The sequence below is a fragment of the Zonotrichia leucophrys genome, chromosome 1 (assembly GCF_028769735.1).
Source record: "Zonotrichia leucophrys gambelii isolate GWCS_2022_RI chromosome 1, RI_Zleu_2.0, whole genome shotgun sequence".
Lineage (NCBI taxonomy): Eukaryota > Metazoa > Chordata > Aves > Passeriformes > Passerellidae > Zonotrichia > Zonotrichia leucophrys.
In genome coordinates, this window is record NC_088169.1 from 27494049 (window position 1) to 27514735 (window position 20687).

The window sequence follows — 20687 nt, forward strand, 5'->3', positions numbered from 1 at the left end:
GAGCATTCATGAGCTCTTTTTATTTCATAAAACTAAAGCTTACAGATTCTCAACTCATAATCATTCAGAGAGACAACCATAAAGAGTGTATTAATAAAACCCAACAGGCTTCCAGGCCTCTAAAATTTCTTGAACATAAAGTACAAAAAAAGATACCACATGTTACATTACAGTCTTTCTGCCTTACACACCATCATAAAAAGTGAACAAACACATTCAGTAACTTCAGACAAACCATTAAAAAGATACCAGTAAGTGCTCCAGTTTTCTGTACCATACAGCTTTATTTCAGTCACATTTCAGTCACATCTTTCTAGGCAATGTATCCAAAATATTTGACTCAAGCATACCTTTAGACTGCAAATATACTGAAATAGGGCATCAAGTCTTCCCTACCTAAAAAAAAAAGAAACCATTAAGTTTTAGGTCATATTATAAAAAGTAACCATGTGGAATGTGACAAGTCATAATGTGAAATCAAAGTGCTTTATTCCCATAGCGCAGAGAGACATGAGTGGTTATCCAGCCATTCTTTCGTACATTTCAAACACCAAAAGAGATATTTGCTCTGTTGCACCCCACCTTGCAAAGACCTTTGGATCATTATGGTGAAATTTCATTAACTGACAGCTAAACAGTATCAGTGGACCAGCAATTTCACCTTGATACTTCAAATAATGATATAAATGAGGCATCTTTTGACCATTTTTCAAGTTCCCTTAATAATCTGCAAAGTTCTACTGTATTATGAAACATTATATTCCAGTTAATCTCCTAAAATCCAAGGTATGCTCTATTCAAAACCCTAAAATTATTTCCCTGTAACCCAATAGCTGTCTAAGACTTGGCATTTTTGTGCAATTCTTTGCTATTCGCATGTGAAGAGAGAAACACTTCACCCAACAGCCTGTATGAAAGAACCATAAACTCTCAAAGCAGAAAACAACTTTAATAAGGTTGGGACATCAGTAGTTGCATGGAATATGTGGTCAATTCAGATGTGCCCGTACTGAAGAATACTCATGTTCCAAGTGTTCAGTCAGAAAACTTCCCTCCTACAGAATATTTATCTTGCAGAGGAAAGTTTAAGACTTAAGCATCTAATTATCTTTTCTGTTACAACAGAATTAGCTCTACAGCATCATATGTATGATTAATCTTCCCTGTTTCAGACACCCCACTGTACAGGTGTACAGCTTAAACAGGGAGGACTGAGGGAAAATTTCTGGTCCCATCCCACAGACATAAAGAAAAAGCGCTTTGCAAGACTGATCTTCTCCATTGCATTTGAGGCAAAAAACCCAAAATGAAGGCACATGAAATCTATAACATTATAGCTTATAAATTGTAAACTAAAGCTGAACCTCTCTATAATTTCTAATATTTTTGCACAGAAGTAATGACCAGCACCTATGCAGAGGTTCTATATTATTTTTAATGCAGCTTTTTCCAGAAATAGTGAAGTGTCACTTGCATGCCTGTGCAAACACGGTCATTTATTAGATCTTGACATGAAGTGCAGCAACTGGTTGTTTATCTGCATGGAAAGTCTGATGCCAATGCACCAGTAGCACTTCCTTCCCGTCGCTACAAGAAATAAGTCACTAGCAACAGCCACAGAGACCTGGCTGTTATCTCAAAAGTGCACACTCCCAGCAGCAGTTTTCCTGTGAGGTGTTCTACAGCTTGTGGCATGCATTTAATCAGTGTTTCAAATTTGGATTTTAACATGTCAAAGCCTATCTACTTTTGGTTAGCTACAGGCCAAGCACGCACATGCATCTTAAGGAAGCCAACTCGGAACGTGCTTTGACAGATGCTGCATTGAAACTGGCCATACTTTAACCACTAAACACAGATGAGCTGCCACACTGAGCAGCATTCAGGATCCAGGGTCAGCTCAGTACCTCAGCTCTTAAGGAAAGCTGAATATGGATATATATCTGCCTCCTAGGTTTCACTGGAACTGCTACCTTTAAAGCAGAGAAACAAGATTCAAGGTTTCCAAAAACTTTAGCAGATGGATAGGCTCGGCAATCAGATTAAGACTTACTAGGCTGTCAAACAACAGTTCAAAGCCTTGGCTATCACTTCTCTAGAAATCTAGGTTTAACAGAACTCAAACACCACTGCCACCACTTAACTAGAATATGTAATTATGCTGCTTCGTTCAGAATGATAAATAGGGATTGGGTTTTGGAGTTCTAGTTTTTCACCCTACGCATGAATTCACACACCTTCCTTTTTTTTTGTTTTCTTCCCCTTTTTTGTCTATTTCCGCACAGTGTGAGTTGATGGGATTGGCACATGAGTTACCAGCGAACACAGACCTGTAGCTATTACATTACAGAACCATATCAGAGTTTCATGAAGATTTCATGCAATGGTGTCTGTGCTCTTTTATTCTAAGAGAACAACTTTCACAGGTAACACATACAACACGATTTTCTGAATTTAAATGCAGTGAGTTACACAAAGGACATCAACAAGAATTGACCAGACTTAATAACTGGAACTGCGCTAGGTCTGGCACTTGAGAATTCACAGTGATCAAAATAAAATTGCTTTGCCTAAGACAAAACATAAGATACCAAATATATATAAAAACTCTTTGCTTCTATTATCTTGTATTAGTATTCCAACAGCAATAAGCAAGTTCAGTAGTACCTCAGACAGCAAAGACTTCTGCACATGGTTAACTTTATTCATTGTTTGCAGTGCAATGGATTATTATTTTTAAAAATAATGTATTCGTGATGTCAAATCAAGCAACTTCCAATGCATAAAGTCAACACAGGCTCAACTCTCTGATGGATTGAAGCTTGGATTCTGACAGGAAACCATTCTGTACCATCTCATTTTGTGTACCCAACTCCACACTGTGCCAGGTGGTATTGCTGTTAAAGAGAAACTTAAGGTATACTTGTATATTACTGAGGTGTTCTTCTGCCATAGCAAGTTGTTTGCTGATATAGTACCAGTTGATAGCATAAGAGTAAAGCATTTGCACTTTCTTTCCCCCACTCACTTCACTAATCCTAGTAGATCCACTAACACAGGTTTACGATCCCAAAGCCTGCTTTTAGAGAGAAAGGAGCACAGCTTTTAAACACCCCAGTGTTTCTCAACCCACCCACTGCCTCCAATTTCAGCTCTGTGGGCCCGGCTGGAGCAGCTGCTCCCAGGAGCTGTGAGCTCCCCGAGCCCTGCTGGGCTCACTGACCGCACGGAACTGGGAGTTAAAGCGAGATACTCAGGACCCTTCTGGCCAGAGTCCACGAGTGCAGACTCGTACCTGCCTCACCTTCTGTGCTACACCTGAGGGCACTTTGGTCCGTGCATCCACCTCCCAGACCTCCTGCTCCCTGGCCTTATCCAAACACATTGGACTTTGGCCTGAGCTTGAATGACGATTTCAGGGATTTCTCCTCATGCTCTTCCTCCTCAGCGTCACCACGAAAGGAGGGCGTGTTGTGGATGATCTGAGTCCTGAAGCGGATCTTATTAAGCCGAGGCTTCATCCGTCCGCTGCCAGAGGCTTTCCTGGTCATCTCCTTGCCTTTGCCCGGCACCGCTGCCCCATCCGTACCTTCAGCTTCCTCCCCAGCGCCGTGATGGTGGTGGGAGAGCCGGTAGTTCATGAGATTAGATGGCAACACCTTGGAGAGCCTCCAGCGCCCGCTCCCATTGCCAGCATTCCCTTCCTCCTCCTCCTCCTCCTCCAGGGCCCCCACGAGGTTCCGCATGTCCCCCGAGGTGCCCTGCTGCAGGTACTGCGCGGCCTTGCGCCCGCTGTAGTCGCGGATGTCCACGTCGGCGTCGTAAGCTCCCACGAGCAGCTTGACGACCTCGGCGTGGCCGTGCATGGCGGCGATGTGCAGCGCCGTGTGCCCGCCGCTCGTGCGGGCGTTGATGTCCACGGGCAGCCCGTGCCGATGGGCGAAGTTGACCAGCGTGGCCAGCAGCTCCTGCCGCCCGTGCTTGGCGGCCCAGTGCAGCACTGTGAAGCCGGTGATAAAGTCCCGCTTGCAGAGCAGCGCCGGCTCGCAGCTCAGCAGCCCCTCCAGGCTTTCCCACCGCCCGTCCGAGGCCGACAGCATCCAGGCGTGCTCCAGGGGGTCCAGCGCCACGGAGCCGGTGGTGCTCCCCTCTTCCTCGGCGGAGGACGAGGCCACCGAGGCGCTGTCCGAGTCGCGGCCGCGGCCCCCGCCGGGGAGGGCGCCGCGCTTCAGCTGTGGGGAGCTGCCCCGCGCCGCCTCCCGCAGGCTCCGCCGGCCGCCGCCCTGCGCCGCCGCCCCGGGCGCTCCCTCTGCCGCCCCCGCCTCGTCCGTCGCCGGGGGCCGCCCCGGGCCCGTCGCTATCGCGGTCTCCTCGCCGCCGCCGCCTTCGCCGCGCCCGGGCGGTGGCCCCCGCCGGGAGCCCCTCCGCTGGCTTCCAGCCACCGCCGGGCTCGGTCGGGGCGGCTCGCCCCGGTGCCCCGGGGGCTGCGGGCGGCTGCCGGCATCCTCGCCTGTTGCCGGCGGCGTCTCCTCAGCCCCTGCCCGTGGGGAGGGCGGCGGGCTCGGCTGCTTCGCGCTGTTCTCCGCCGCCGGCTCCTGCTCCCCGGGGGTCAGGGGAACGGCGGCGGGGGGCTCGGGGGCGCAGTACCGGCGGCGGAGGTGCACGTACTTGACGCCGGTGCCGGGCTCCTGGCGCACCGTGGCCACTGCGTTGACCAGCTCCTTGAAGCGATGCCGGGCGGCGGCGCGGCGGGAGGGCTCCGCGGGGTTCAGCCAGTCCCGGAAATGCTCCAGCAGCTCCGCGTTCCGCGCCCGCCCGCCCCGCGCCGCCAGGAACCGCACCACTGATTCCTGCTGCAGCTCCGCCGGCTCCGCCATCGCCGCCGCTACCCCATCGCGCCGCTGGCGCTCCTCCTGCTGCTACTGCCGCTACTGGTGATGGTGGTGGCGCGGGCGCGGCAGAACCGCCGCTTCCCGAGCCCCTCCTCCCAGCGGCAGCATGCCCGGCAATCACTGCCGCGGCGGCGGCACCGCGCCGCCCTCCGGCCGGGAGGCGCCCGCTAGCAGCGCCCGCCCCGGCGGCGGAGCCCTGGCCGTATCCCCTCCCCGCGCTCCTCCCCGCCGCGTGGCTCTCCCCTTCGGCGGCAGTTTTGGCTGCGTCCTTCTCTCTCTACTCTCCTCCCTCTGTCTCTGTGGCGAGGCTATGGCCGCTTCCGATACCGAGGAGCACCTGGTAAGTCCCCTCCGTGGCACAGGGAGCGGCGGGTGAGCGGCCCCTGTGCCGGGGGTGAGCCCGGCGCGGATGAGGGGACGGAGGGGCCCGGCAGCGCCGGCACCTGGAGGGGAAGGAGAGTGGTGGTCTCGCCGTGCGAAGGAAGAGGTGGATGTGCTGCCCTCGCTGTGGGGCGCCGGGTGCTGTCCCTGTCCGTGCCGGGCGCTGCTGAGGGCCGCGTCAGGGTGCGGGTCGGGTTAGCGGGCGAGATGAAGGCTCCTTCCTCACGCTAGTTCCCGGAGCTGTCAGGCTTTTAGAACACTTGATGTTAAAGGAACTTGTGTTCAGGTGTCACTCTTCCTAGCGCTCCCCTGGTGTATCGCGTATTTCAGGTAATAAGTTGAATCTTGTGTATTGAAGAGTTACTTCTGTGTAATGGCAAAGCTGTCAGCTTATGTTCTGAAGACATTGAGCCCATCCACGCGGCAGTGCTGGAGCGTAGTTCCCATGCTGTCGGTAGTAGTGGAGAACTCGGGGCTCAGGAGGAGTCGGATCTGGGGTGCCCACAGGCACGTTCATGGGGGATGTCCACAGGCGCCGCATCCTTCCCAGCTCCTCGGCGAGGCTGCCGGGACCCTCACCCCCTGCAGAATCACACTCTGGGTACGGTTTTCTTCGACTTCTAGACGGCAACTTTCAGTCACATCTACAAATCCAGTGGCAAGCTAGTTTCTTGCTTAGACTGCAAGTCTGGTTCAGCAGAGGTATAGGCAGAGTGATGCATGTAGTCTGAGACTTAGCTTTTGAGTTAGAAAGGGAAGGTGTTGTGCAGTTTTGGTCAAAAAAATGTGGTAAATTTAAAAGATTACTATTATTTTAGTTTGGTTTTTTTTTTCTGAAAGAAATAATTTTTAAATGTTACACAGTCTCAGGCCATGTTTTTTTTTCATACTGTTTTTGATGGGCAAGACAACTTTATATAAACCAAAATATTTGATTAAATCACAGAATCTTAGAATGGTTTGGGTTGGAAGGGATCTCAAAAAGATTGGTCCCACCCCTCTTGCTCTGGGCAGGGACAGTTTTCAGTAGACTATGTCGCTCAGAGCCCCATCCAATTTAACGATTCTGGAGAAATCTAGTTATGCCACCAACCTTTAAAAATGGGGTTGAGGGAAGGAGTGAGGTGTGAGTTAGGTGATATTTAGGTGATATCAATTACGTGTTTAACTAGGTGATTTTTTTTTCTTTTAGAAGTAGTAAGAATGCAGATATCCTGTGGTCTCTCTGCTATTGACAAAGAAATTGACACCCGATGTCCGTGGAAAATTTCGGAGGGAAAAATGTGGCTTCTGCTTTTCTATTAAGACAATGAGTTGCTCTCAGATGGAATAGGTTTACACAGTGATTCTTGTGTGAGGAAGGGAGGTGTTGTCCTGAATGAGTGAGTGCTCGCTGCTTGGTAAGCAGCAGCAATTTACATACTGAAACAAGCTACTTCTATTTCTTTATTCCAGTTTGTGCAAAGTGTGGTGCTAGGTGATGGCCCACAAAATGCTAGCTGCCCAATCATCAAAACTACATTTATAGATTTTAGCAAACAAGGAAATCAAGGGTCACTGGCTACTGGTTGCATGGTTTTCTTAATTAGTGTCTACCTTCTGTTGGTTGTGATTCTCTCGTTTGTCATGCTAATTAGTTCACATTCGCGGTTTTTCTCTTCTTTTGAGTGGGTGGGTTTCTTGAGTTGGTGGTCTGTGAGTCGGTGGTCACAATCTCCTGCTAAAATTTCCTTGGAGCTGAGTCAGTTGATTTCAGCATAGTTGCTGACTTGGCTTTGTTAGTTTCTTCCTTATATTGGATGTTCTGCCAAATGTCCTTGTGGCCCGTAAATTTTGTATTTTTTGTGTCCACTCTCGTTAGCACATCCTTCTCTCCAGGCTTTGTTAACCTCCTCCAGGTCTGAGATCATCGAGGCATGACAAGCCCTAAGCCTTAACAAGGCAGTTCTGCTGACAAAATAATTTATCTTTCTAACATCTGGACATCAGAAGGAAATAAATTTATTCCTGTGAGGTTTTTTTTGTTTGGAGAGTTACAAATGGCAGTGCAGAGGCTGGGATTTATGCTGATGACGTGAAGGTGAAAGGCTTCCCTTCTGCAATCACACTGAGCCTCTTACACTGGCCTTTGGTGTGGAGGCTGGGTGGTTTGTGTTAGAGGAACTGTGTTACCCTAGTGGCAATAGAGGTGCTTTGAGAGTCAGACTGAGTAGCTGGAGTTCAGAGATGTGCAGCCACTGTCTCAGATACACTTGTCTTTGAACGGACAGGAAACTGACAGGGCTCCTGTCAGTTTTGGTAGTAATTTTCTTCAGGTAGAATGCCTTGAGAAATTTTGAGAAATTGAGAAATTTTCTGATGTGCTTTGAATGTGCTTTTTTTTTTAATACCCCAAAGATGTAATATTTTCTCTTTAAACTGTTCACTTTGCATATGCATTTTCCCTCATATTAGTCTAAAATGGAATTATCTAATTAGAGGAATCTAAAATGAGAGTTGGTGCAGTGCAGTCTGTAAGCCCATACAAGAAAGTCCTGTTCAAATAAAGAAGAGGATGAGTATATGCCATGAGCAATATCCATATCCTTCTAGCTACAAGAATTCTGAGACTTGCTATGCATACTTATTAGAAAAGGTGTCACTTTAATGGGCTTTTAAGTGTTAAATTAAAAATTTTCCTACTCTTGACTGTGTGCATGTTCGCAGGAGACAGTAATGGTTTCCAATTCCATGTGGGTTGGAAATATAAGAGAAAGAATAGCATGGAGCTGTCACCATTTCTACTTCTGATATGTAGTGTTTATTAAAAAATACAGTTCATTTTTGTGGATCAAGATATTTCCTTTTAGCCTTATGCATTTTAGTGTGCCACTGCCTTGGTGTCATGGTTCTAGATTGCTAACTGATGTTTGAAAAGGAATGTGCACCTTTAGATATTTCAATGAAATACATGTAATGCTGTCTCAGAGTTCTGGTGCATATAATGAGTGTAGATAATATTTTAGGTAACATTAATAGCAATTTCAGTTCCAGCTCCTCAGAATGAGTTCCATTTGGTAATGCATGCCTTTCTCTGATTATGCTTTCTATTTTGAATTCTGATGCTTAGATTTTTTTAGTACCTTTTTTTGTATTTTCTAAGAGCAAACCAACTGTGTTCTATTTTCTCCCTGCAGTTTTCAGTTTGCATTTTCAGTTGGACTTGTCTACTTTATTTCATTCATGTTTCATAAGGTTGTTTGGTTTTGGGTTTTTTTCCTTTTTTTTTTTTTTTTTCCTTTTAAGCATTGAAATTGTTTTGTAAAGTAAATTGAAATTTTTCCTCAAATCATGGACGAAAGCTCATTTGACAGGTCTTTTTTTTTCAGACTTTGGCTTTTCTTCATTGCATGTGAAATCATAAGGAATGAGTTTAACTTTCTAGTAGAATTTTTATTGCCAGTGTTAACTGATATTTTAAAATTATTTTTCTCTAGCAAAATGCTGGCTGTCGAACTTTGTCCTTGTCTGCACATGTTGGGTTTGATAGCTTACCTGACCAACTGATTAGGAAATCCATCAAGCATGGCTTCTGCTTCAACATTCTTTGCATTGGTGAGTAGATCTGGGTGCCTAAAGGCTTTAGTGGTGTATCCATCTTAGGAAGTGACTGGAATTTAAATCCAGTTGTGGTGTTAAACACTTCCTTTAATGTCAAGCATGAACTGTAATTCCACCCCTTCTCCCAGCTTTGTTTATTTGGGTTTGTGTGTTGGGTTTCCTAAACAATGTGAAGACCAAAAAATGTTGAAAATGTATACCAGCCATTTATTCATTTATCAGCAGCCTGTTGGATTTTTTTGAGTAAATGGGGCTTACACCTGTAACAAAGAGCTTCAGATTAAAAAACTTCTGAAATTCCAAGGTGATATTACTGAAATGTTTCTATACTTTATCAAATGACCCTTATTCTTAAAAGATGCTTGTTGAATCTCTGGTTTCACAGCTAGATACTTAACTTTTCAAAATCTGTAGGAAGTTAATTCAGACTTTAAAAGAAACCAGTGTCAAGACATTGTTCTGCTCATTACTCATTAGCTGATAATTTACCCTTATATGCAGGATGAAAAAATAATGAAAATATATTCAGTGTTCACTAAAAGAATGCACAAATGCGCAGTTTTGCTCAGAGAAATCGGTTGAGTTTTTGTGTACACTTTCTGAGATGATTATGTATTTATTTGATGTGAAAAATGTCTTTTCCAACCCTTCTGTTTAACTTTAGGGGAAACTGGAATTGGGAAATCAGCCTTGGTGAGCAGTTTGTTTAACACTGATTTTGAGGACTCTCCATCAACACATTTTCTGTCAAGTGTGCGACTTAGAGCCCAGACTTTTGAACTCCAGGAAAGTAATGTTCTTTTGAAGCTGACAGTTGTAAAAACAGTGGGATTTGGTGACCAGATGAACAAAGCAGATAGGTAAGTGCCCTCTTGTCGCTGTTATGCTGGAGTTTTGGTCTGAAGTGCAAGTTGATTTTTCTTTGGGCTTTTGTAGTAAGAGGTTGTCTTACATGTATTCCAAGTACATTGTTAAGTGTTTTCCCTGTGTGCCAAAGAAAACACATTGTTCTTCTCATGTAAGAAATTATTTTATAATTCAGATGAACTCTGCCCTTTTCTTTATGAAATCTTTTCTTTCCTAATCTTTTATGAATGTGTGTACATGCAGTAGTTTCTTTTGGGGCGGAGAAAAGCAGGGAGTTCAATGGGTGGGTTTTTAAACAGCCAAGCAGATGATAAAGTACTGTAGATTATATAGATTAGATCTACAGGGTTTTTAACAATTTCATTGTAACTTATTGAAGAGTTAAACTGGAAGTTTAATCATGTGGATTACCAAAGGCCTTTGTGTTTTGTGTCAATCAGCTTAGTCAGAAGATGTAGAGGCAGCACACTGGTGTCTTTCAGAACTTTTTTTGAGTCTCTGCTTTCGTGACTTTTTTACAGGACTGAACTGTCTCAGCAGATTTTGTTTCTTTCAAGGTAATTGTAAAGGATTTATGCCATGTGAGTACCTGAATGGTGGTACTCATATAATGAAAGGTTAGAGAGTCACGTTAAGATTATCATGACAGCTGTGGCTCATGATATGACTGGATAATAGCTGCTGGTGGTGAATTGGATGAAGGAGATGCAAGTAGATACTAGTATAGCTGTTACAGGTTTTGATGTGTGGTATAGGAGGTGCCTTTTTGTCCTTTTGATTTTGTATGTTGTAACACCTGCTTCTGGATTTCGATAGTATTTGATCTGCTTTGTCAACTTTGAGGAGCAGAAGAAATGTAAGGGTGCACTGTTTCTACATCTAGCAAAACTTTCTTTTTGAAAGCACATTAGATTCTGGTTTTAGGTAGGATAAAGTATACTTAAACTGTACTTACTATGAATCAGATTTTTATTCTCTAACATTTCTCATTTTAGTTTTTGCCTACTGTTTAAGAGCCCTCTTGTGTACGGTACTTCAGATGATAAAGTTCATCCTGTTTCTTGGTACTATTAATTACATATTTCTTTCTTTAGTTGTATTGTACCTAAGAGGTTGTGTATCTTCCTTATGTTTAAGAGTTCTGCATTTGCACAACTTAATTGCAAAAATTTAAAACTATCACTTGGGAAGTTTGTTATAATCATAATTATATAGTTTTTTTCACTAATGGTAGTAGCTAGGAAACATTTTGTTTGTATTAGATGCACAATTCTTTTCTGAGTAATTTTTCAGAAATTAGGATTACTCTGTACACATAATTTTCTGTCCTACTTGACCGGCCTTTTGACATGTAAAGCAACAATCTGCAGAACAATACAAGAGAATTCCCTTCTTAGTCTGTCTCTGTTTAGGAGTAGCTAATATCTGGTTGTTAAATTTTATTTCCTACAGCTATCAGCCAATAGTGGACTATGTAGATGCACAATTTGAAGCCTATCTCGAGGAAGAACTGAAAGTTATACGTTCTTTATTTAGCTACCATGATACTCGCATCCATGTCTGCCTCTATTTCATTTCACCTACAGGCCGTTCTCTAAAAACCATAGATTTGTTAACTATGAGAAGCCTAGACAGTAAGGTAAGACTTGGAAACAGTTCCAAGAATTTGTCTTACTTTCTAAAGCATCTTGTAACTTTTAGGTCCACTACCATGTTTCGGATCTATATTGATGAATTTGGTTTTGTAATTTTTTTTGGTACTGATATACTTAAAGTTCCAAATAAATGGGCTCTGCATGTAGCTTGCAGTTCATCACTTGTTTATTTGCAAATCAAGAGAGAGAAGTATGGCAAGAACATTGAAAAAAGAATCACAACAAAGTTAAAAAAATACTAAAAAAAGTAGAACCACACCAACTTTACTTTTATTAAACCCTAAGCATAGTAGTGAGATTGGATAGGGTACCTTCTGTAAGCACTTTACTGTTTCTAATTAAGCTTGTTTCTAGTTTTGGGACTGCTGGAAAGTTGGTATCTAAAAACCTCTGCAACACTGAAGATCTTTCTTTTAGATAACTGAAGAGGCATGAAGAGCCATGAACAGAACACTCTGCCAATGTGGCTTTTTCTGTGATAGGCTGCAGTAGTGTTTTAACATATTGATTTGTTTTAGAAAGCTTTGAAATAGCACTTTCTAGTGAAATTACTTGCATTTTCTAAATCCTTAACTTTCTTCCTGTAATGGGGCTGTGTGAAGCTAAATCTTTAACCTATTTTAAGAAACCTTATATTATTTGGATTTAATTTGTTGAAATGTTGAAAATTTTGAAAACTTAAATGCATTTTCTGTGCCTTTCACCTTTTTCTTTGTGCTGTATTAGAGCCCCTCCCACTAAATTTTCTTCCTGAATTTTCTTGTTTCAGAGAAGTTTTTCCAAGATATCAAGGATTAAATCAGCTGTCTAGTCCACATTTGTGTTTGATAAGCGCATTTGGGATTTTTGTTACTTTGTTTGTGGATGTGTTTTGCATTCTGAACTTATCAGTAGCAGACAAGGGAAGGTATGGTGGTACAAAGGTAGGGGAAAGCACATTTCTGTGTGCTGTGTTGTTGGTTTCTAGGTTGTGCCTGCTGTTTACTGAACTTCCTTTAAAACAGTGTTTCTTTCAAAAGAAAAGGATATAGATCTTCAAATTCCAGCATCCTAAGAAAACACTTCCATCAGGATAAACCAAAAGCAATTCTGCTGTGAGGAATTTTGACTTCTATCCACCTACTGCAAAAATTTTTAATTCTGCTTTGGCACAGAGGGAGCATAAACCACATGTAACTGTGTTGTTTTATCCCTTTGCAATGGATTCTTTCTGATCTTACTACAGAAATATCCATATACACACAAAAGAGTTATGTGCTTTAACTGTAGTTTTGTTTCCATCTTGTTGTGGAGCATGTTTGTGGTGCTTTTAGTACTGCATTCTCCTAGTGGCAGTTAAGAACTTGGAATTTCCAAGGATGTGGGAGTCCCTGGGTGTATTCACTGAGCACAGGATTCCATAAAGAGAAGATGTTACAGCCACATGCATCCATCAAAAGTGTAAATCTATGTGGAAGCTGTCTTGAGTTTCTTCCTGAATCCACTGCAGTGTACACTGTGTGCTTTTGTTACAGTCTGCTGCTACAAAACAATAGCAGATTACACAGCTCAGAGGTACAGAGGGTTCCTGGGATAGATCAGGTTCATCCTGTTCTCTGCAGTCCTTGAAGGAAAAACAGAGTATCTATGGTCAGTTTATTTTTCTCTATTATGGATTGGATGACTAGCTAAGAATTTGGACTCCTAGCATTTAGACACTGGAAAATCCTGTAGTTTCTATAGTTTTGCTTGGGATGGCATCACTACAGACAAGCCAGGTTTCATTCACATGCAAGGGAAATCCTGTACTCTTTCTTCCTGGAAATAGTGATTATTCAACTAATAGCTCTGCAGTTCTAATTCGTTCTCACAGAATTGTATGCAGGTTATGGTTAAGTCAGTAAAGTACCTTGGGGATTTAGGTTTTTTCCCTTCGGAAAGAATCTTCAGAAATTTTTATATTGATTCACAGAAATACACTTAAATCAGCCTGCTCTTGCAACCAACAATGATTTCAGTTCCATGTATTTCTTTTCCTTCTTTGTGGCTTATCTAAAGCCAGAGTTAATTTTATGCTTTTCAATTTTTATACACTTGTGGTGATTTAATGTCAATGTTGATAGCTGTAATCAGAGTTTCTGATGATTTTGTGTTTTACTGTTCTTCTTGGTAGACTTTCTCTGCTATTTGTTTTCTGTTTTCTAAGAAATTCTGTCCTAATTAGTGAGTGCTTGAAAAACATTCATGTTGAAAAGACAACTTTCATGTTGAAAAAGAGTAGAGGTTAATTGAATTCTGAGGACTCTGTGTTCCATCCATTTTTAGACCTACATTGGAGAAAACCTGTGCTGTTGTCCCTCAGCTAATTTGATTGAAGGTGTGAATTACTCCTAATGTAACAGATTTTTATACAATTCTAAATGAGTTCAGTTATTATAGAAATAAATCCCATCATTTCATTTGATTTTAGATATTTTACCCCATATATGCTTAGATCATGTATGCTACATGATTAAGGACTATCAGCAGGTAATCTTGGAAGTCATACTTCAGAGCTGGCTTGCTTCTTTTTCTTTGGGACATTTTGCTTAAGACAGAAGTCTTATTTGAAAAATATCCATTTTGAATCTGTTCTTGACATTTAGGCATTTCCATTCAGGCAGAATATTCAGAAGAATAGATAGTGTGTATGCTGTTTTGGGTTTTTTTTTTTCTTCTCCTTCCTTTTTGCATCTGTGATCAAGGAACTCTAAAACACTTCATCTTTTGAAATTCAGAAGAGTTATTTATGCTTTTCTTTCAAAATATTGGAAAACTCATTATTTACTTTTTTTTTCCATTTGGATATTCATTATTTCCATTTAGTTCTGAAAAATGTGTATTTTGGGAGTGATGATAGTATTTGTAAGAAAAAATTGGCATCTATTGCTTCTAAGTTACTGCCATCACTATTTTAGGAAATAGGGCAGTTTAATAGAACTGAATTCTGTGTTCTGAATAATTGGTGTAAGGACTGGTAAGCAAGAAGCTTTAGCCTGTGTTACTCCTCTGCTCATGTCAGGTGCTGGAGAAACCGTGCTGCAGTGGTGAGGTGAGGAAGATGTAGCTGAAAGGAGCCCAGGGAAGAGGCTCAGGGGTAGATAGGGTTTGCAGCCAGCTTCCTTTTCTTTCTGTGTTTAGACTGCCAGCTTTCATTTAACACCTGAGCCATGTCCCCTGCTGCTATAAACTAAACAATCTATTTTTTTTAACAGAGATATAAATACTTAATGGCATTTAGTTAATTAGTAGGCATTGCTTGCGTTTGAGTACTTGGCTCTATGAGACCTCCTTCCTTGTTCTTAGAATCAATTACTTTTAAGGGAGTATATTTAATAATTGGTTGCTAGTTAGTTAAATGATGCCCATGAGAATATTTTTCATTGTTTGTGAAAATTTGATATCAATTGATGGAAAGGTTTGGATTGCAGAGGAAGTTTTAAACAGCTATTTAAAAAACAATTCTATTTACAAAAGTTGCCTCCTCAAAATTGAAGTCTCACACATTTCATATCATTTATGTCATTCATAGGTGAATATTATACCAGTTATAGGCAAAGCAGACAGCATTTCTAAAACTGAGCTGCAAGAGTTCAAGAAGAAAATAATGAGTGAATTAACTAGCAATGGCATCCGAATATACCAGTGTCCTACTGATGACGAAACCGTTTCTGAGATTAATAGCATCACAAATGTAAGTAAATGACAAAACTATTGATATTTCAATGCTAAAGCATCGTTCTATAATGCTGATTCATGTCATTGCTTTCACTGTTTTCTTAAAGTTTGTAAGTTTGCATGTCACGAGTTTGTTCTTCTTAAAAAGTTCTTATGTGTTGGGGTTTTTCTTTTCCCCTACTTAAAAATCATCTGCCCTTCTGCTGTTGATATGTGTAACAGAAAAGAGGTTCTCATGCATAAATAGTTTTTCTAATATCTTTCTAATTAATATATAATTGCTGTTATAGATGGACAGATTGACTTTGCTCTTTTCCTCAACAGATACAATTTTACATCTGGTAGAGAAGATATTTAGGTGCCTTAAGTCTACAACTTTCTACAGTAGCAAGTCTTGCACCTGCTTTTTTTCTTTTATTTAGTACTTTGTTTTGAAATTAGGACAGATTTTCTCTGGGGATGAAGAAGTCAGATGTGACTCTGGCTTATTTTCGGTTGTCCTTTCTGACTGTGCCAGGGGTAGCTGCCAGCTCTCAGCTAAGGCTGTGAAGCTTTGCCTGTGAAGCTCTGCATTTGCTGCTCTCTTGCATGTGTTTGTAGGTACACCTGACCATGTTTGTGTGTGGGGAGGTTTGAAAGTAGGGAACAGGAGCCAGGATGCTGGAGCCCATGGCTGTGCATTCCCAACCTCTGTTACCCGGCCAGGGAGTGACAATGTGCAGCTGTCCATCAGTAACAGGTCCTTTTGCTGTGGGGAAAAGTGGTGGTTTGTTACTGACCACTTCCATGCTCTGCTAGTGATTTATTTTCCAGGTAATGGTGTTTCTTTGTTTGGTCAGCTGTTGTGGGTCAGCGAGCAGGCAGGCCGTGCCCAGCCTGTCTTTGTGCCAAGCCCACAGCAGTAAGCACAGGACAGGCTCCAGTGTGTGATTGTCACATGAGTGTTACTGATTGAATGTGTGTTCTAGAACAGTTTTCTGTTTGGGGCTGACATTTCCTAGTGCAGCTCAGGGTGTGGTTGGCTGCCTTTGCCATTGGGACAGACCTGCTGAACAAGGAAAAGCCTACTGTTCACCAGCTCGTTGCCCCCATGTCTTATTCTGCAAAGTGCCTTTCCAGACAGTCAGCCACCAGCGTATGCTGGAGCATGGGCTTATTCCTCCTGACATGCAGGACTTAGCATTGCCCTCATTTCCACTTTGTGAGGTGCCTGTTGGCCCATTTCTCCAGCTTGCTGAGGTTCCCCTCAACACACCCATCTGGGCCTATCAACTGCTCCTTCTGCTTCTATTGTAGTTTGAGTTTTTTATGAGTAGATACTGCCTAGCTACTGATCTCCTGGGGGTGGTTTTAAACTGCTTGCTGGCTTTTCCTGAAATGGTGTTTTCCTCCCTAATTTGTTTCTGAGGTGTTTCAATGTTTTTACATAAGAGTGCTGACAGATGAGACTTAATTGGTACATCTCCTACAGGGTTATTTGCCATTTGCCGTGGTAGGAAGTATGGAGAAGGTGAAAATTGGGAACAAAATGGAGAGAGCTCGTCAATACCCTTGGGGCATTGTAAAAGGTAAAAGAATTCTTGAAAGTATCTTTATGAGCTTTTGCTGTTGTTGAAGTATAAAATTCACCAATAATACAAGGGGCTGTTTCATTGATGCCAGGCTGATTGTATTTTGGATCAACAGTATAAGGAATTTAGCAATTAATAATTGAGACATCCACTAACTTGTAATTTCATCCACCTTGATGCATTCTTGGCATCAAAGTATGAGACAGCGTAGGTATTATTTGGGTGGGTTAGGATAGTGGCAGCACCTCTAGCACTATCAAATTTCAAATATTTGTGATTGTCAGTAAAGAGGGTTAAAAAAGAGAGAAATGTGGCTGTCTTCAGCTCAAGCAGGAAATCAGGACAGGTTGAATTATGTTCACCGGTACTTACAGGTCTTCAGTACTTCGGTGTGTATATTAAAAATGATAAAGAAGTGTAAGAGGTATAATAAACAACAAGATAACTTTTTCCTAGAAGTATATTTAGTGAACAAAGTGATGATGTTTAAAATGTATTTTGACTATTTTGCTACTTCTGCATAATAATAAAATAATCTTTTTACTGATTAGTGGAAAATGAGAACCACTGTGACACAATAAAGCTCCGCAGGATGCTTTGCATAAATATGGAAGACTTGAAGGATAAGACTCGTGCGTATTATGAGTCGTACAGGCGCTGCAGGCTGGAGAAGTTGGGTTGCAGAGACATTGGCCCTGAGAACAAATCAGTCAGGTAAAGGACTTAATGTGCAGCACTTGCTTTCAGCATCCATTCACTTCACATCAACCCAATGCAGAGCAGCGTTCATACATAAAATAAGTTTTCTAAGAGGGAAAGAATAATTGAAGGATGTAGCTGTTCATTCAGTTACCTTCATGGTAAATCAGCATTCTTTTTTCTCTTCTATGATACACCTGAGGATTTAAATTTTCTTCAGGAAGCATGTCTGTTTTCTTTAAGTATCTATGCTTTACAAGCTTTTAAATTATTTTCATTATATGTTAGAATTATGTTTTATTTTCTTTCTTAAGAATATCTGATTATAAATAATAGTTTGGTTGGACTCCAGGTTCAGAAGGAACTGAAGCAAAAACTTTTGCAAAATAAGTGGTTACACTGTTGACTTCCCACATTATCTGCCATAATAACAAATGTCTTAGCATTTTCAGGTCAAGAAATCTTTTGCTGGACTATAGGGAGTTAAAAGAGGATTTCAAAGGAAAGTTAAGTTATAAGGAAGGTTATAGACGCTCAGTTGTTTCATGTAGTAAAGTTGCTTTCTGCAGGAAGTATTTAAAGTTTTATATCCATTTTGTTTAATATTTTATTTCCAGTTCTTTTGTCTTCCTCTTCCTTTGGGTTTTTTTAAATGCATGGGACTGTACTTTTAACTGGTCCCAGAATCCTGCTGGGGAAGAGCTGGTTCTTTGTGAATTGTTCAAGCCTTCATGGTTTAGTGAAGTACCATTACTCCATAGTTGTGCTGGGAAATATTGACTTAAACCAGGCATGAAAACAGAATAAAACTTTGCTTTAAAAACAGTTTCTCATTGTTTGAACTAAGGCACATTTACAAATTAACTCATTTAGATGATGTTGAGCTGACCTTGAATCAGTGGTCTCTTGACATTTCACTTAACAAGAATGTAATACATCCTTTTCATGAAAAGACAACCAAAGGTGAAAGAGGTTTAAAACCAACTGAAATTAATCATAGAATTTTCATTTGGTTTATGTTTAAGAACGTGTGTTAATAGCTGTTCATAGCTGATGTCTTGTTATCCTTGTCTAGGGAAGATTTTTCTTTTAGAGATTTGTTCATGGCAGTATTGGCTCGAGTACCTTCACCTTTTCTGAAGCTCCATTTCATGGTGCACAGCCATCTCAGGATAAAAGTTAAATTATAAAAACCATCATTCATAAAAGTGTTTTCTTCTACAAGCAGAGGAATTATATCTGTAAAACCCCTGCACAGTTTCTGTTTTGTAAAAAGGCTGAAGTGGCAGATTCACATCAGAATGTCCCAGTATTTTACACTTCAGAGCTCATTTAGAAGTTGTCTGCTTCTTGGATATACAGAGGAGCTGAGTTCTCTCTGGTGTGTAGATTTTATCTATGGCCCACTAGATGTCAGTTTTATTGAGAGAGCTTTGGCAAGAAAATACACTTACTAATTAGTTTTGGTAAATCAGTTCTATTGAAAATGTCATTGTTTTGGAAGGATGAGAATAGATATCCCATAAGAATCTAGAAAAATGACCTTTTTCCCAGACTTACTGCAACAGGAAGAGAAAAGTAAGACTAGGATATATGTGGTTGTCCCTCAGTAGTGTGGCATAGTGAATGACACGGAGGTCTGAGAGAGAAGGTGTTTGGTCTTTTGGGAGAGACATTTTATGATACTATAGAAAAGGAAGAGAATTTAGAGGATGTGTATGCAGTGTAATTAGCAGTCTAATGCAGCCTTACCCATAAGGTGCTTTATCAGGTTACTGAGGAAACAATAAAAAGTGTGATCCTCAGCAATGTGATGGAAAATGTCTTTTTACATAGAGGAAGTTTAGTGGTTCCCAGTTTGCTTGTACATTTAAATAACTTTTAGAATAGGGACTATCCAGTTGTTTTAGGCAAAACTGTGTTATTAAATTGTCATCCTCTTTATCCTTAAAGATGTTTACAATATATACATGTGAATTCTAAGAGGTGTAGTTTTAGAGTAATTAATATTGCATAGCAGTATATGTCTGAAGATTAAAATTTCATGCTAGTTGTATAAATAATGATCAAAATGCACGTTGAGAATTCATATTTTGTGCCTGTGATGTAGCTGTCTACATATTAAATTTGATAATAACGTAGATTTAGAAAACCTTTGCTAGACTTGAGTAATTGGCTGTTTGTAGCCTTTGAACACTGACACTTGAGTAGCAAATGTGCCATGATTTTTGGCGTATTGGGAAGAGGCTGCCTGTGAAGTTCCTGTACTACCCTTTTGGATTTAGAAGTAGGACATTAGTTTATTTATCCAAACTTGTATGCCACTGCAAGGCAAAACCAGTAATTCTTGGATGTCCAGCTGCCTTATGGGAGGGGTCGTGGGCAGACATCTGTAAAGCCTTTTACTCTAACATGTGCGTAAAACACACTTTTACATGCGTGTAAAAACATGTTGGCAGGTTTTACCTTTTTTATGGGTGACATGGAAAGAGATGGTTTCAGCATACAGCAGAAAAATATGTTTGCATCTTTATTACTGGGTCTGAGAAGGGAGAATAAAGGTAGTCTGAAGTGACTGTCTTGTGCGCACTTTTAAAAACACCTATTCCAAATCCTGTAATTTTGGTGAAGCTATTTCGTAATAACTTTTTGTTAGTCTGCAGTTGCATTCTAAGAATGAAGTAATGAAGTCAATGGATAGCAGAGTATTTAGAATGTGGTTTATGCATTTTATGCAGTATTTGTTGGATGTAAAATTCAGAAGTTAATTTTTTGTAATTTTATAATTTTTTGCTACTTAAAATTGGCATTTGCATTTCTTTGTTGTTGAAAAGATAAACTTTTTTGTGTGTGTGCGGATGGTCTGGTCCTGCCTTTTTGATGGTCCAGTTATGCCCATTAGGAACACGAATTCCAGTTTCAGGTCATTCTCAGCAAGAGATAATTGCTGAGATGTTTTGAATGGCAAAATCTGGAATAATTGAAAACAGAAATCTTGACATGAAGAGTGCTTCCAGGGAAACAAACTTCTAAATGTACACACACACATACCTAGTTAGTTTAGGCATTAGCAAGGGAGGAGAGGATTGCTAGTGTTCTAAAGTTGGACATTTTGTTGACTCCATTTTTCAATTAAAGTTGTTGCCTATGGGCACATTTTCGTTTTGAAAGAAGGAAAGTAAATACCAGGATCTGTTGAAAAAAGCTGAGGATTGATATTCAGGCTGTATGCTTGTGTGTTTAGATTTGCTAATGTTAATCATTCTCTGGGTTAGTTGTTCTTCTGTCATCGTAATTACAGTTTGTTCTCCATTATAATTGCAATT

The 20687-nt window shown here is 41.2% G+C and overlaps 2 protein-coding genes across 2 annotated transcripts in view; one reads left to right on the forward strand and one right to left on the reverse strand.

The window, feature by feature from the left end:
* Positions 1-5006, reverse strand: SOWAHC (sosondowah ankyrin repeat domain family member C). The gene has a single exon (XM_064709838.1). The coding sequence runs from the start codon at positions 4875-4877 to the stop codon at positions 3372-3374; it is 1506 nt and encodes a 501-aa protein (XP_064565908.1). The 5' UTR covers positions 4878-5006; the 3' UTR covers positions 1-3371.
* SEPTIN10 (septin 10) overlaps positions 4999-20687 on the forward strand; it is a 23729-nt gene continuing 8040 nt past the window's right edge. The window contains 9 exon segments of the mRNA XM_064709848.1: positions 4999-5094; positions 5096-5189; positions 5192-5232; positions 8750-8867; positions 9538-9733; positions 11193-11379; positions 14946-15107; positions 16563-16659; positions 17214-17376. Of these exon segments, the coding sequence (XP_064565918.1) occupies positions 4999-5094; positions 5096-5189; positions 5192-5232; positions 8750-8867; positions 9538-9733; positions 11193-11379; positions 14946-15107; positions 16563-16659; positions 17214-17376 (1154 nt within the window).